Source organism: Vulpes vulpes, chromosome 13 (assembly GCF_048418805.1).
Source record: "Vulpes vulpes isolate BD-2025 chromosome 13, VulVul3, whole genome shotgun sequence".
In the NCBI taxonomy this organism is placed as follows: Eukaryota; Metazoa; Chordata; class Mammalia; order Carnivora; family Canidae; genus Vulpes; species Vulpes vulpes.
Genome location: NC_132792.1, coordinates 57042991 through 57059934, shown reverse-complemented (window position 1 = coordinate 57059934; position 16944 = coordinate 57042991). Strand labels below are relative to the sequence as shown.

The 16944-nt window shown below is 39.7% G+C and overlaps 1 protein-coding gene across 1 annotated transcript in view; it reads right to left on the bottom strand.

Annotated features, from left to right (window-relative positions):
* The window catches only part of UBE2W (ubiquitin conjugating enzyme E2 W), a 77013-nt gene extending 61645 nt beyond the window's left edge, over positions 1-15368 (bottom strand). The window contains exon 1 of the mRNA XM_026012658.2: positions 15248-15368. Coding sequence (XP_025868443.1) covers positions 15248-15349 — 102 coding nt within the window. The 5' untranslated portion in view covers positions 15350-15368. The remainder of the gene's footprint in view (positions 1-15247) is intronic.
* Positions 15369-16944: the final 1576 nt, after the last annotated feature.

Genomic DNA, 16944 nt, shown 5'->3' with positions numbered 1-16944 from the left:
CAATTATTTTCCTTGACAATAGCAGATAGAAACTTTTATAAGACTAAATTAACTTTAGCAAATAAGAATCAAAAAAAAAGGAAAGAAAAGAATGGCATTTAATGCTTATAAGAAAATTTTTAATATAAAGAATATGGCAATATGCTTAAGACCTGGTGCATAAAGTAGATGGAGTATCTTATATATATGGTACATATACAGAAATGACCAAATAAGTGGTTTTTTCCAGAAGTTTCAATTTGTTTTACAAAAGAACTTAGTATTATAAAAGGCTACTATTTTAACAAAGATCAAGTTCAAATTTCTAAGTCCCTTTGGTTTTTTTTAAAGATTTTATTTTAGGGGCACCTGAGTGGCTGAGCCAGTTACAGAGACAACTCTTGATTTCAGTTCAGGTCATGATCTCAGGGTTCTGAGACTGAGCCTGACATCAGGCTCCGAGCTGGATGTGGAGCCTGTTTGTGATTCCCTCTCTCCCTCTTCCTCTGTCCTTCTCCCCCACCATCTGTATCTCTCTTTAAAAAAAAAAAAAAATAATTCTGGGATGGGGGGGGGGGGGGGACTTTAAGTAATCTCTACACCCAATATGGGGCTCTAACTCACAACCCCAAGATCAAGAGTTGCACACTCCTCTGAGCCAGTTAAGCACCCCAAGAGCTGTCTTAATACTAATTTTTGCTTATAAATGTATACAATAATTTTTGCTTATAAATACATATACAAAAATAGCCACAGCACAAATCTGAGATACCAATATCTTTAGCCTGTTTCTTTTACTCCACAAAAACTCAGAAGTCAACAACTTCTTTAACATGTATGTAAAAATTCTGGAAATACAAGGCCAATGAGATTTTAACTAAAAACAACTTAGGGGCATCTAGCAGGCTAAGCTGGAAAAACATGCAACTCTTGATCTCAGGGTCATGAGTTTGAGGCCACGATGGGTGTTAAGGACTACTAAAAAAAAATAAAACAACAACTTGGCTTTTTCCACAGAGTAACACAAAAAGGTCTATTTGAATAATAAAGAGAACATAAAATGTACTTACGCTAAGCTTCATCCTCATTAAAAAATAAGAAATATGAAAAGTATAAATGATTGATTTAATCAATTTTGGCAACCTATATTGCCAGTTTAAGAAATCACCAATTTACTCTTAAAAATTTTCAATGACAAAACTAGAGCTGAATTTTATTTTTTCCAATTTATGAATGTAAAATAAGAAAAACATTAACATATTTTAAATGAAAAAATCTGCTTTCAGTCAGTAACAGATTGAAAAAATTTTAGAATAATTTTAGAATAGGTGCCGAAAAAAGACAGTAGTACCTATTCACACCACTTCTGCTGTTTAGGACCATGGATAAACCATTCCCAGCCATCATCATTAACTCTCTTAACTTTCTCTAGTACTTCTATCATTGTCAACACAAACTTCTGAAAACTACTTGACAGGATTGAACCAGACTTCTTTATCCTTTTAGGGTTGATTTTTGTGGTGGTTTTTTTGTTTTGTTTTGGTTTCGGTAGTAGTATTCTAAACTGACCAATTTCTTCCATACACTTTAAATTGGAAGAATCTGAAGTAAAGCTGTCACTATGCAAAAGCTTTAACTATGTTTACAGATAGAAAGGCTTATCAGAAACCAGTCTGCATTTTACACATCAACAGATGTTCTGTCCTCTGCAGTATCTGAAGGAAATAATCACAAACTCCCTGTACCAAAACACCCCCATCTCAAACAACCTCATACCTCCACCTCCATAAGCACACACAAACAGGCAATACCCAAATCATACCCAAACTCTAAGAATAAAACATCTGGAAAAAGAATAAAACATAAGAATAAAACATCTGGAAAAGAATACAATTTCAGTTATGAGAAATATCCTGAGACACAACATATTTAGGTTTAGAGAGAAAGCAATGACATAATTTTCATATCAATGAAGCCAGATCTAAGATTATCTGCTGTCAAGATAAGGGTGTGGATGGGAAGTCTAATGAGAAAAAAAAAAGATTTCCTTGAGTTCATAAAGGTCTCCTGAAAGTAAAAGAATTACCGGGGGCACCTGGGTGGCTCAGTTGGCTAAGTAAGTATCTGCCTTCAGCTCAGGTCACGATCCCAGGGTCCTGGGACTGAGTCCCGCATCAGGCTCCCTGCTCAGTGGCGAGTCTGCTTCTACCTCTACCCTTCCCTCTCCCCCCACCCTGCTTGTGATCTCTCTTTCTCTCTCAAATAAATACAATCTTCAAAAAAAAGTGAAAGAATTACCAATGAAATATTAATCTAGTTGAAAGAGATGCATATAATTAACAGGAAATTTACACATTTAAAAATTCTATATACGTTTTCCCATTCAACTCAATTTTTCAGTTTCTGTAATGGGGCCAGGGCAGAAGGCGAAGCAAAAGACAGACATCAAAGGAATAAGAGATACAGCAAGAAATCAGTATTTTCGTATCACTTCCGATCTGTTTTGAAAAAAAAAAAAGCATTTGGGTTTCTATTTAAGTGAATAGAATACTCAGAAAACATTTGAGTGCTTACCACCACTAGTGTACTGCTCCGAGTTAAATCCTAATAAAGACAAAGTACCATTACAATACATACAAGGCAGAAATGAAAAATACCATGAAAGAGGTAAAACATGCTATGAGTTAAGAAAAAATGTGTACAGCTGTGAGGACTGACGCTATGTTTGGTGGATTCATGATGTCAGATATAAACCAAAGGGCTAAATAACTTGCTAGATAAATTGTCGTGGATTTTTTTTGTCATTTTCTTAAAATCCCAGAAACAATAAGATGATGGGGGAACTATCACAACTACCCAGAATTCAAAATGGAAGTTCAATATAAAGGTGACTAAAAAGTGGGATACATGGGTGGCTCAGTCAGTTGAGCATCCAAGTCTTGATTTTGGCTCAGGCCATGATCTCAGGGTTGTGAAATCAAGCCCACACTGGGATCTGTACTGGGCGGGGAGACTGCTTGAAATTCTCTCTCCCTTCACCCCTACCCCTACCCTATTTATCCCTCTCTCAAAAAAGGGGGGAGGAGGACTAAAAAGAATTGTTAAGTAGTCCTATCAAGTAAAGGACACTGACAGAATCTACATGTTTGCAGTCATGTCCACGTCAACCAAAGAGGAGAGGAGACAGACCTAGCACCAAGAGTCATGAACAACCTACTTCTCAAGCATTATAATGGACTGATAAAAAGTTCAGCATATAGGCCTTAGGATGAGAGATGCAAGGGCCAGCAATAACAATGATCCTAGGGTAAGGTCAGAAGACTAAAAACAAGGCTAATATTCCAAGGGTTACTCATATTTCAATACAGGGGTCCTAAGATTATTTAAAACAACAACAAAACAACTTGAGATTGTAACTATTCAAATTCAACCTCAAAGATTCATGACATAAAATGTTTAAGTTTGTCTAGGTACACAATGGGCATTGAACAATCACTCGGCTCATAACTAAGCCTTTGTTGATTAACCCTCCTCCACAAAAGAACTCATGGCAGAAATTTTCTGTGTATATAATAGCCACCAAAAATGATGTATCTGTCAATATCTGTTCTGATATGTGCAGGAAGTGGATGTTCTTTAATCGAACTATCATTATATAGACAGCCAGGAACACACATAAACATTTTCAGGCTCAAATTTAGTTCTTAATATTCTCTCCAGAGATATCAACTTTAAAATGTCTATCTCCTGAACTCTAAATCTAGTCCAAGAAGATGTATTATATCTTACTGAATTTACATCATTTGCACACCTAAGTTCCCCCACTATACTGAAGATCAGTTCTCCACTTAGGCTGTACATTAGAATTACCCAGGAGTAAGGCACCTAGGTGACTCAGTAGGTAAATCCTACAACTCTTGATTTCAGGTCAGGTCATGATCTCAGGGTCCTGGAATTAAGTCCCCATCAGGTTCTGTGTTCAGCATGGAGTCTGCTTATCCCTCTCTCCCTCTGTTCCCCAACTCCAAATGTCTCACATGCTCTCTCTCAAATAAAGAATAAATAAATAAAATATTTAAAATAAAACAAAAAAGAATTACCTAGGAGCTGAGACAAATTCCAATACCCAGGATGCATGCCAGACCAATTAAATCAACCTCTGGGGATATTTTCAATATAATGCCAAAGCGGGAAACCACTAACATGGATTGTATGAGGAACTCAAAAAACCTAGAAGGTATTCATCTACAATATAAAATGGAAAAAAGCAAACAAGAAACCTTGATGTAGCAAGATCGCTACATTTTACCAGTTTTAACTTGGTTTCAATATATTTCAAATCAAAGGCAGACTGAAATTTATTTATTTTCTTTGGGAGAGGGAGAGGCAGAAGGAGACAATCTTAAACAGGATCCATGCCCCTTGCAGAGCCCAATGCAGGGTTTGACATCAAAACCCTGGGATCATGACCTAAACTGACATCAAGAGTAAGACACTTATCCAACTGAGCCACCCAGGTGCCCTGAGGCAACTGAAATTTAAGTCAAAATACAGCCAATTTTTATTATTAATAGTAGTTGTGTTATAGACTATTAAGACACCGCAAATACTAAGTTAGCAAATACTGAACCACTGTTCCTAGAGGAAATACAAAGTTGGATTCTTGCATCCTCTGTCCACATTAAACCAGGAAATACAAAGTTGGATTCTTGCATCCTCTGTCCACATTAAACCAATCAATAATCACCTAGGTTTTTGTGTGTTTGTTTAAAGACTCCTTAATATATGTTGATCCATTAACACTGAATCCAAGGCTAATAGCACATGCCTGAAAAAAAGTTATCAAACACACACATTTTTTTACATAAGGTACATTACAGTCTTCTTGGGATTAGGAATACTGGACAGCACTTCAATACTATGCTTGGAGGCCATTTTAAGCAGTGAAATCCCCCAAAGTAGTAAAATGCAAAAAATGTGCAACCACCAAATAGACCTAGAAAAGAACACTTGTTTACAGAATGACAGCTAAATCAAGACAGAGTGTTGCCTTGTTTGACCTCAGTTGAAACTATGCATATCTAGCTACTCCAATTTTTCCCAGCTCTGCGCATGCATGTAAAATCACCACCAAAGCACCATGAGGATTGATTTTAGGCTTACAAATTTTACGGAGTAAGCAGATTCACAGATATGGAATCCAGGAATACTGAGAATAGACTGTAGAAATATCAAATCAAGGTAGCTCAAACTAATAGTTACAAAGAAATGAATTCTGAGGGTTTCCACTAAGCAACATCAAGAATAAAGATGACACCAATATGTTGGTGTTCATTTTCTCCACTAGAATACCTAAAATTAGATTTCCTAAGGATGTGACGATTTTTCTCATATCAAATCTATATTTTAAAAAATCTATATACTCAATTTACTCAACATATCTTCATGCAGTACAAAAGTAAATTATACTTTACCAACTACCTCTAACCATGAAATGTCGCAATGACTTAAAGAAAAAGTATGATAGTTGAACTGACCTCCTAAAATGCCCTCTGTCTCAAAGTTTTCTAAGTCTAAAAATTTATGCTGGTATGCCTATTTTAATTACTATAAAAGCTAATAGAGGAATATTCTCAGTAATAATTTATTAGGACCACAATCACATTTCTTAGGAGTAGGGCTGCAATATAAATTCTCTGAAAAACAGCTTAACAGCCCCACTCAACCTAGAAAAAGAACTTGAATCCAGCAGGATACTATCAAATCTGATGAGCTTTTAGTTCTGATAAGCTTTTGGTTTGGGCCTATGCAACTTCAAAAAAAAAAAAAAGGTGCTATATTAATGCTATAAAACTAAAAATGCCTCACTATATACAAGAGTTAACCAAAATGAATCAAAAGCCTAAATGTATGAGCTAAAACTGTAACAATCTCAGAAAAAAGCATAGCTATAATAAAGTGTAAGTCTTTATGACCTTGGATTAGATCATTTTTTTCTTAAGATTTTATTTGAGAGAGGAGAGAGAGCACTTGCACAAGGAAGGGCGAGGGGTAGAGAGAGAAGCAGACTCCTCACTGAGCAGGGAGTCATGATCAGGGTACCCAGGCACCCTACCTAGGTAGTGATTTCTTAGATATGATCCCAAAACTATAAATGACAGATGGGGGGGGATAAATTGACTTCATCAAAATTAAAAATTTTTCTACCTCCAAGGACACCCCAGGAATGTGTAAACACAAGTCACAGGAGAAAATGTTTGCAAACCATTTATCTGATCCGGGCTTGTATTCAGAATAAACAAAAAGTCACTGACAACTCAATAAAAAGACAACTTTAATTTTTAAATGGGCAAGGGATCTGAACAGGCTTTTCTACAAGAAATTTATCAATAAATACAAAATGTTCAACATCCTTAGTCACTAGGGAAAGGCAAATCAAAACCACAAGGAGATATCACTTCACATCCACTAGGATGTGAAGCTATTAAAAAAAAAAAAAAAGGGCAACAAATACTGGCCAAAATGTGTAGAAACTGGAACCTTTCCACAATGCTGGTGGGAATTTAAAATGGTGCAGATGTATAACCTACTGAGTCATGGAAATGTCTGGTAGTTCCTTAGAAAGTTAAACAGAGTTACCAAATGACCCAGCAGTTTCACTGTTAAGTATATACTTAAGACAAATTAAAACATGGCCAAATAAAAAGCATGTACATCAATCTTCATAGCAGCATTATTCAAAAAGCAGAAACAATCCAAGCTGCCAATTAACTGATGAATGGAAACAGGAAACAAACCAAATATCAACTGATATAACCATAAAATGGACTCATAGCCATAAAAAGGAATTAAGTACTGATATAAGCTACAACATGGATGAATCTCAAAAACACTATGGTAAGAAGCTGGTTACAAAAGACCATCTACCATATGATTCCATTTATGGGAAATACCCAGAATAGTTAAACCAACAGAGATAGAAAACAGACTAGTGATTTCTGTGGAGCATGGGCAAGGAATGGGGAATGACTGCTAATACAGGTAAAGGCTTTTTAGTAAAAATGATGTTTTATGGTATGTGGATTACATTTCAATTGAAAAAGAAAAAACTGAATGTGTCATTTAAAACTGATAAAGAGGGGATCCCTGGGTGGCTCAGCGGTTTAGCGCCTGCCTTTGGCCCAGGGCATGATCCTGGAGTCCCAGGATCAAGTCCCACATCGGGTTCCCGGCATGGAGCCTGCTTCTCCCTCTGCCTGTGTCTCTGCCTCTCTCTCTATCATAAATAAATAAATAAATAAATAAATAAATAAATAAATAAATAAATAAATCTTTAAAAAATAAATAAATGAATAAATAAATAAAACTGATAAAGAAGGTTCAAAGTATTACTTCGCTAATCCTCTTCAATATTTGAGAAGTAGTCAAGCACATGTGCTAATTAGAAACCATACTTCAGGGACGCCTGGGTGGCTAAGCGGTTGAGCGTCTGCCTTTGGCCCAAGGCATGATCCTGGAGACCCTGGATCGAGTCCCACGTCGGGCTCCCTGCATGGAGCCTGCTTCTCCCTCTGCCTCTCTCTGTGTGTGTGTGTGTCTCTCATGAATAAATAAATAAAATCTTTAAAAAAAATAAAAAATAAAAAATAAATAAAAACCATACTTCAGGGGAGCCTGGGTGGCTCAGTCAGTTAAGCGTCTGTCTTCGGTTCAGGTCATGATTCCATGGCCCTGGGATTGAGTCAGGGCTCCCTGCTCAGTAAGGAGTCTGCTTGTCCCTCTCATCATGCCCCAGTGCTCTTGTGCTCTCTCAAATAAAATCTTAAACAGGAAATCTTTTTTTTTTTCACTGATAGCCAACACAGGATAGGAATCAATTTTTTTTTGTTTTTAAAGCAAGTATCTGATAGAAGTAGTTTAAAACAAGACGCTAGAGCATTATAACCCACTAACAAAAAAGATCCAGGACATGAAGATTCATGACATTAAGTGATTCGCAATCTTACCCCCATACGATTGTTTTATTATCCCTATTTTTTTTTTTAAGATTTTATTTATTCATTTGACAGAGAGCGCACAAGCAAGAAGGGGGGGCGGGGGAGGAGAAGCAGGCTCCCTGCTGAGGAGAAAGCCCAACATGGGGCTCTATCTCAGGACACTGAGGTCATGACCTGAGTGGAAGGCAGATGTATAACCTACTGAGCCACCCAGGTGCCCCTATTATCCTTATTTTATATTGGGCAAAAAGGGTTACACAGCTATTAAGTGGCAAAGCCCGAATTCAAACCAAGTTTATCTGACTACAGAAGCTGTGCTCTATTAACTTCTTCAACATTTACTGCGGGCCTACTACATGCCAGGTACTGAGTTATGTTTGGGAGAAATAGTAAATAAATAATATGTCAGGGCTATGAAAAATTCAGCAGGGTAAGGCAAATTATAAGTGGCAGGGGTGGAAAAGCTATTTATATTTGGTGGTCAAGGGATCCCTGGGTGGCGCAGCGGTTTGGCGCCTGCCTTTGGCCCAGGGCGCGATCCTGGAGACCCGGGATCGAATCCCACGTCGGGCTCCTGGTGCATGGAGCCTGCTTCTCCCTCTGCCTCTCTCTCTCTCTCTCTCTCTCTCTGTGTGTGTGTGTGTGTGTGACTATCATAAATAAATTTAAAAAAAAATTAAAAAAAAAATAAAACTATATTTGGTGGTCAAGGAAGGCTTCTCTAATTAACTACACTTGAACAAAGATCTGAGAGAATAAAGGAAGTGAGCCATCCAGATAGATGAAGACTCCAACTAGAGGAAATATGGGCTAAGGCACGGAGGTAGAAATAGCAAGGAGTGTATAGATGAGTGAACAGGTGGTGGGGAGAAAGAGACAATAAGATAGATAATGTACTAAGTATGGCTTTCTATGCCTTAAAAGGAACCCTGGATTACAGATGAGCATTAAACATGGGTTTGAAAGGCACAGGTCCTTTTACATAAGAAGCTTTTTTTTTTTTTTAAATAAACACAGTTACAGTATTGTAAATACATTTGATCTGCCTTATGATTTTAATTTTCTCTAGCTTAGGGACGCCTGGGTGGCTCAGTGGTTGAGCAACTGCCTTTGGCTCAGGGCGTGATCCTGGGGTTCTAGGATCGAGTCCCACATCGGGCTCCCTGAGAGGAGCCTGCTTCTCCCTCTGCCTATGTCTCTACCTTCTCTCTGTGTCTCTCAGAATTAAAGAAATAAAATCTTATAAAAAATTTTTTCTTTAGCTTATTTTATAATACAGTATATACTGCATATAATTTTCAAAATATTTGTTAATTGACTATGTTATCAGCAAGGCTTCCAAATAACAGTAGGCTATTAGTGGCTAAGTTTTTGAGGAGTCATAAGCTATGCATGGATTTTTTTTTTTTAGAATTTTTTTTTAAGATTTTATTTATTTATTCACAAGAGACAGAGAGAGAGGAAGAGACATAGGCAGAAGGAGAAGCAGGCTCCATGTAGGGAGCCCAATGTGGGATTCGATCCTGGATCCCAGGATCACGCCCTGAGCGAAAGGCAGACACTCAACCTCTGAGCCACTCAGGCATCCCTATGCATGGATTTTGGTTTTTTTTGTTTGCTTGTTTTTTAATTTTTTATTTATTTATGATAGGCACACAGTGAGAGAGAGAGGCAGAGACATAGGCAGAGGGAGAAGCAGGCTCCATGCACCGCGAGCCCGACGTGGGATTCGATCCCAGGTCTCCAGGATCGCGCCCTGGGCCAAAGGCAGGTGCTAAACCGCTGCGCCACCCAGGGATCCCTATGCATGGATTTTGAACTGTGCAGGGGTCAGCACCACTAACCCCTGCATTATTGAAGAGTCAACTGTATATTCTGAGTAAAACAGGGAAGCCACAGCAGGGATGCAAGTGAAGTGACATTTGACTTTTGTTTCGAAAGAATCTAAATAATGGACTAAGAAGACAATGAGGGAACAAGGGCAGAAGCAGGGTTGCTATAATCCAGATGAGGGATGACAATGATTTACAGCAGTAATTCAGAGGAGAGGACAAACAGTTGGATTCTGGATATATTTTGAAAGGTGAGCTCGACAGAATTTGCTAATATTTTCACTATGGGATGGTATGAAACCAAGGTTTTTGGTTAAAGGAACGGATGAATAAAGTTCCTAACTACCAATATGGGGACTACAGAAAAAAACAGGTTTGGGAAGGAAAGTCAAAAAACAGTTTCATATATGTTTATCTACTAATTTCCTTTTGTCTTAACCACCAACTTGACACATTGATTTTTAGGCAACATAGATGTTAAGTACAGAAAGAGAACCTAAGTCCAGGTCTTCTGATTCCAGATTTTGTGTTTTTTTTCTCTAATGAATTTTAATAAGACCTACTGAATGATTAGTTTTTCTCAGAATAAAATAACTCAAAGGCGTGTACCATTTACTGGTGATCTAAAACCTAAATTCACGAATAAAGGCTACCAAATGAAGGATTACTAAAAACACCTGATAAACAGGAACAAGTATTATTGTAGATAAAATGCAGACAGCAGTGACATAAAGAAATAACATGTAACAAATGTTCAATTCAGATAAACACTATGCAGAACTATATTTTCAAAAAGATGCCAGGTCACCTCTACTCTTAAAACTTCCTTAAAAATAAAGAATATCTTTGAACAGTAAGGATTTGCCATAATTTTACTCAGTGCACAAGTACATGCATAAAGAGCCTTTTTTAAATGCATGCATAACCATATTATATTTTTTCTCTCAGCTATAGAAGCTATAAAACATTCTAGTAAACATTTACTTCTTGACTAAAAAGTAATTATCCCAATGATTTCTCTAGAATGTCAAACTTGTTAACATGTTAATTACATACAACCTCATAGCATCAACAGATTTCAGAGCTTGGTTTTTAATCACAGCTTCAGCACTCAGTGCTATGTAATTTTGGGTAAGTTGCTTTCCAAATAAGTGATTACTTACCAAAAGTTACTCTGTCTCTATTAAAATGCAGTAGGATTATCTGACTTCCCATTTTACAAGGTTGGAATAAGAATCCAGAGAGGAAGAACAGGAAAAAATACTTTGAAAACTAGTATTATGGCAAACACATAAATCAAGAAAATAAGTCAACTCTTAGGGGAATATATATATATATATATATATATATATATATATATACACACACACATATATATATATATAAATAAATATGAACTTTAAATTGTTCCTTTCTACTCAACCTGTTATGAAAGTGCTTAAAAGATTTCTCTAAAATGGAATTAAACTAATGCATAACTTGCTAATAAGAAGTGTCAAGTGATTAGCATTTACCATAGTCACTAAGTGCACATTTAAGAGACAACGAAAAGGTATTTTCCTATTCTCCTGAGATCTATGGCCCAGGGGAGTGGAAGAGACATGAAAAGTTAAATGAAACACCCAAACAAACACTTAGGATAAAAGCAGAAGCCATCTCATTAAGCAGTAATTGATTAACAGTTAAAAGTATCGCAAGGACTACTTTGAAAGTTAAGATTACCTTAGCTTTATCCTTTATTTGCCTGTCCTCCACATATGTTTATCATTGACACAAAATATCTTCAATTCTATTCTATACTGTTCCCCCTTTCCTTGACTTGTCCCAAGTCAAGATCCCTTACAGCCCTGTTCCTAGCCAGAGTATCCACTCAACCTTCTCCGATACTACTATAATTCTAGGCTTCTATACTCCCCAAGTTCCCAGTACTCAGCCTCAGGATCCAAGATAAGTCATTTTTCTAGCTTTTGATTATGCTGTAATCCTTCACATCATCAACAAATAGTCATATGGAGCCTGTCAAGGCAATGTGACTACTAAAAATGTCAGTAAGATTCTACCTCTCTCAATCACTACAGCCAGACACTTGAATAAAGAGCAGTGCAGAGTTGTGAATAATACAAAATAACACTTCAAAGTCATCTGAAAATAAGCACATATTCATAATCCATCTGTTACTAAATCATTCTCCTTCAATCTAGGCAAATCAACAGTTAATAGTGTAAGACCCCATTAAGAGGAAAACAGTGCAGAAAATCCACAAAAGTAATTTAACATTTCTAGAACTATCACAATTAAATGTAGATGTTTCTTTACTCTAACTCCTGCCAATTTTAAGTATTGCCAGTAGCCCACTATTCTCTAAGAATACTTTCTTAAAACACCATCTAACCATAATCTCAGTAATTTGTGACTTCGTTCCCAAGAAAGAATATCTCTAAGGCTCCAATAAGTTTGAAAATCACAACCATGAACTGTATGAAGAACGACTTTAACAATATTATTGAGCAGAGCATTCCCAGTATTACAGATGTGCCAAAATAACTGTACTCATCTCCAACAGTTTAGTGCGTCCACCATAGTGTGCGATTCAAAAATTATTTTCTACGTGCCGCCATCTGAGGAAAGGTTGGGAGACACTGACAGAGTGCGTTAAAGGAGTTAAAACCTCAACTGCAAAATCCTCTCCAAGGAAAAAACCAAGGTCTATCCTTACTTGTTACTGATTCTCAAGACTAATTTCGTTTTTATCAAGTAATCAAATCTTATGTTACATTTCTATAATTTGTATGTCTTTAAAATAGTTCTTACAGCTTCAGTAATCTCCTCAGCCACGATAACATCCTGACCACCTGGCGTAAGATAAATCTGAAAACTTTTTAGGTAAGGACATGGTTAGAGCAGCATATGTATACTTTTTCCTAAGCACTCTGACTGAAATCCCCAAAACATCCATTTCCTAACCTCCTTCCATGCTTTCCCTTCATAGCATTATCACCTTCTAATATAATATGCAATTAACTTAAGTATTTGGTTATCTGTCTCCCCCAACTAGACTATTGTATCCAGAGCAGAAATCCTTGTCTACTCTAGCACTCTGATTAGTACCAGACACAGTAGGGCCCTTAAAAAATAATTGAGTAAATAAACAAATTCAGTTGTTTTGAAAAGAGTTAAATTTTGCTATTAAGGGGCATCTAGCTGGCTTAGTTGGTAGAGCAGAGTCTTGATCTTGGGGTTGTGAGTTTGAGCCCCAGGCTGGATGCAGAGATTACTTTAAAAAAATAAAATCTTTAACACAACATTTTGCTATAAAGATGGTCAGGAAAAATTTTATTCACCAAAGACGGAATAGCCACACAGAAACCAGTACTGAATTTCGAAAAGCTTGATTTATCTATATTAAAATTATTTTTCAAGGTACTGTCAGAAAACCTGTATCTGAAATATCTGTATCAGATATTTCGAAAATACAAACAAGCAATGGGAAAATACCTAAAACACAGAAAATTCCACTCATTGCAGTGGCAAATATTTTTTTTTTCTATTGCTCAAGTCACCATGTAAAATTCAAGATTATCAACATTAAGTTCTGCACTGACCTAATTCTGTATTCATTTTCTCTTAAACCCGGAAATTTGTTCTTTCAGACCCTCAAAGTTTACATCTAACCAGCTAATTAGTTATCCCTATAATTGTCTTGTTAAATATAATCACAGGTGTTGTGGGTTTAACCGTAATTTTTAGTCTTGAAACAAATTATTTTAATCTTAATACAAACTATCTTAAATTAGTCATATAGCCCATCTACTGTTCAACTAGTGTTCCACAGTTCCTTTTTTGGCCTCAAATGACGAAACCTCTCTAACGTCTCTGGGGAGACCAGTGTAAAGTATAATGTTTCCTCAAATTGTTCTTGTTTTTTCCCTGCACCGTTTTGTGACATCCCTTCAAGTAGGAAAGTTAGACATTTTTCTATTCTTCGGGAAAGCCCAGAAGCAGCAGCAACGGTAAATAGAATATCGCATGGAAAACTGGTTGAAAGGGGATAACACAAAAGCACAAAAGTAAATGTGAAGCAAGTATGTAAGCAAAAGAGGAAGATGCAGAAAAGAGAAGAAGTGTTCTCGCCTAGAAATGAAAAACAAACCAAAAACAGAGGGTGGGGAAGATTGGAAGATTTGCTTATTCTTCTAGAAACATAAGCACTGAATCCTAAGAAAAACGTGGGTCTCTTTAAGATGTTAAAACTCTAAAAAGCACTCAGCTGCCACTCCAAACAACTGTTCTATCTTCTCTCCCTATGTGTTCTCATCAGAGCTAGTCTTCATTTGTAAAATTAAATGCCGGCTATAGATAATGCAGAGTCAATCTTTACAAAACTGCAGTTGTGGTTGCCATCTTTGCCTGGGGGGAAAAAAGAAAAAACAAAACAAAACAAAAAACCCACAAAAAAAAACAAAAAACAAAACTCCTTGGATCTGGAAAAAAAGGAGCATATTAAGTTGGAAAGCCAGAAACCCATGAACTGCTAAGTCAGGCAGCTATGACACAGGTTAATAAATGCCTCCTACCAAACTAAGATTCCACTAAAGATCTAGGGAAGAAGGGCAAAGGGCTGGAGCTTTACCGCGACCACAAGGGTGGGGCACCGCAGGGAAAGAAAAAAAAAAATTCTGAGGGCGAGCCATCCCGGAGGTATAAGGGGGCTAGTGACTCAGATCTCGGGGAGACCGCCTCTTAGGAGACAAATGATGTTGAAGGGCCAAGGGCAGCCTCTGGAGAGCGAGTGAGCTGCCGCACTAAGGTTCGCAGAGGGTGCGAAGGCTAACAGAGGAAGGTACCCACGGGGCAAAGGAGTGAGAGTCAGAGAGGAGGGCCGAGCGGTCGGAGCAGCTGGGCGTGGGAGGCCTGAGCCGAGGCCGCGAGGCGCTTCTGCAGCTGGCCGCCGTCCCCGGAACGCCTTTTCAGCTCCCCCCCGCCCCCGGCCCCCGGCCCCCGGCCCCCGGCCCCTCTCCGCGCCGCCCTTGCCCCAGCGACGACGGCCAGAGCAGCTGTTTCCGCCCGGCCGGGGACCGCGGGGAAGGCATCCCCGGGGCGGGCGGGCAGGCCAGCGTCAGTGTGAGCGAGAGGCGACCCGAGACCACTGCCGCCACGCCAACGCCAAACTTCACCCCTTCCTCCTCTCAGCCTTCTTTATCCCCCAACTTCCCGGCCGGCTGGTGTCCGCTTCGACCGCCCGAGGACCCCCCCTCCCCCGCCCTTCTTCTCGCCGCCTCGCACCCCTCCCCAACGTCCTGAGGCCGGGAAAGGACTGGCCACCAGGGCCGCTCCCGAACCCGCCCGGGTGCCCCAGAGTCCCAGACGCCGCCCCCGACAAAACGCTTGCGTCCTCTCGGCGGCTCCCTCGCCCGCCCAGATGCTGCAAACTCCTCTCACCTGCATTGACGCCATGATGGAACCATCCCCCCAAGGCCGGCGAGGCCAGAGACGCAGGGGGCGGAGCCGCCGTGCTCGCGTCACGCCGCGGGGGCCCAGCATCCTGGGCGCCGGGGGCGGGGCCTCCGGTGGGAAGGCGACGGCGGGAGGGGATTGGCTGGCGCCCCGGCGGGGGGAGGGGCGGCGGGCGCGCGGTCAATGGCGCTGTTGGTACCCTCGGGCGCAGCCCGCTCTCCGGCGGCCGCGCTGCCTCGCCGCCGCGCCGGGCCTCACCTGGCGACGGCCGTCGTTTTTTTTTTTCTTTTTTTCTGTGTTTACCCTAACATCTTGATGATGCCCAGCCCCGTTGGTTTTTCTTTTTGCTTTGTTTTTCCAACCGCTGGTGGTGTGGTTGGAAGATGCTTTATTCCTCTTGGACGTCTTCTGCACCGCGCCAGGCCCATATTCACACCTTGGGGCGCGGTTCCCCTGCCCGCGGGGCTGCCTTTTACTCTTTACGGTCTGGAAGGCTTCTCGTGTTCCCAATGTCGGGGGAGAAAAACGCATGTCGTTGTACAATGGGATGAGGACGGAGAGCAAAACAGTACGTTGGCATTCTAAGGGCCAGGGTGGATTTGTAGAGCTGAAACTTGCCCGAAAGGGAAGAGACATTTTTAAAGTTTTTCTTTGGTTCGTGTGCTGTTGTTTCCCCCTTTACACCAGCCCCTCGGTTTTAAACTTCACGGGTATCCGTAATGGTTACGGTTGTTACGGCATTCGCATCTGTGTAGGGATTTGACCCTAGACGTGATTGTTTTGTTTTGTTTTGTTTTGATGGATCTGTGCACTTTGTAGTATACACTTGACACCTTTTGTCACATCTGGACTTGGCTTCAGCCTGTTTCGTGGTGGGCATTTCTCTGGTCATTTGACCTAGGGATGTATTTGAGTAGGGAGAGCTGAGCATCCAGAATTTATTCTGGAATGCACCAGCTCTGCCAACATTTATCAGAAGCCACCTTTTAAAAAGCTATGCCAGGGACGCCCGGGTGGCTCAGCGGTTTGGCACCTGCCTTTGGCCCAGGGCGTGATCCTGGAGTCCTGGGATCGAGTCCCACATCGGGCTCCCGGTGCATGGAGCCTGCTTCTCCCTCTGCCTGTCTCTGCCTCTCTCTCTCTCTCTCTCTCTCTCTCTCTCTTTGTGTGTCTCATGAGTAAATAAGTAAAATCTTAAAAAAAAAAAAAAAAAGCTATTCGACAACTTAAGTTGTCATTGCTTAAGAGTAAAATGTAAGGGGATCCCTGGGTGGCTCAGCGGTTTGGCTCCTGCCTTTGGCCCAAGGCGCGATCCTGGAGACCCGGGATGGAGTCCCGCGTGGGGCTTCCTGCGTGGAGCCTGCTACTTCCTCTGCCTATGTCTCTGCCTCTCTCTCTCTCTCTCTGTGTGTGTGTCTATCATAAATAAATAAATAAATAAATAAATAAATAAATAAATAAATAAATAAATATAAATCTTAAAAAAAAAAAAAAGAATAAAATGGAAGCCAGAGGCTTGCATCTCGTGTTCCATCTTTTAAAGATTTAGATGGCTGATACATCTAGTAGAGGGCTTTTTTGCTGTACCAGAACGAAAGTTTGAAATCAGTTGTTTTATTAACTTGGAGCTGTTTTTTAGAAATTTCTGTAAGATTTAAATATAAGCCCAATGTAGGATATCA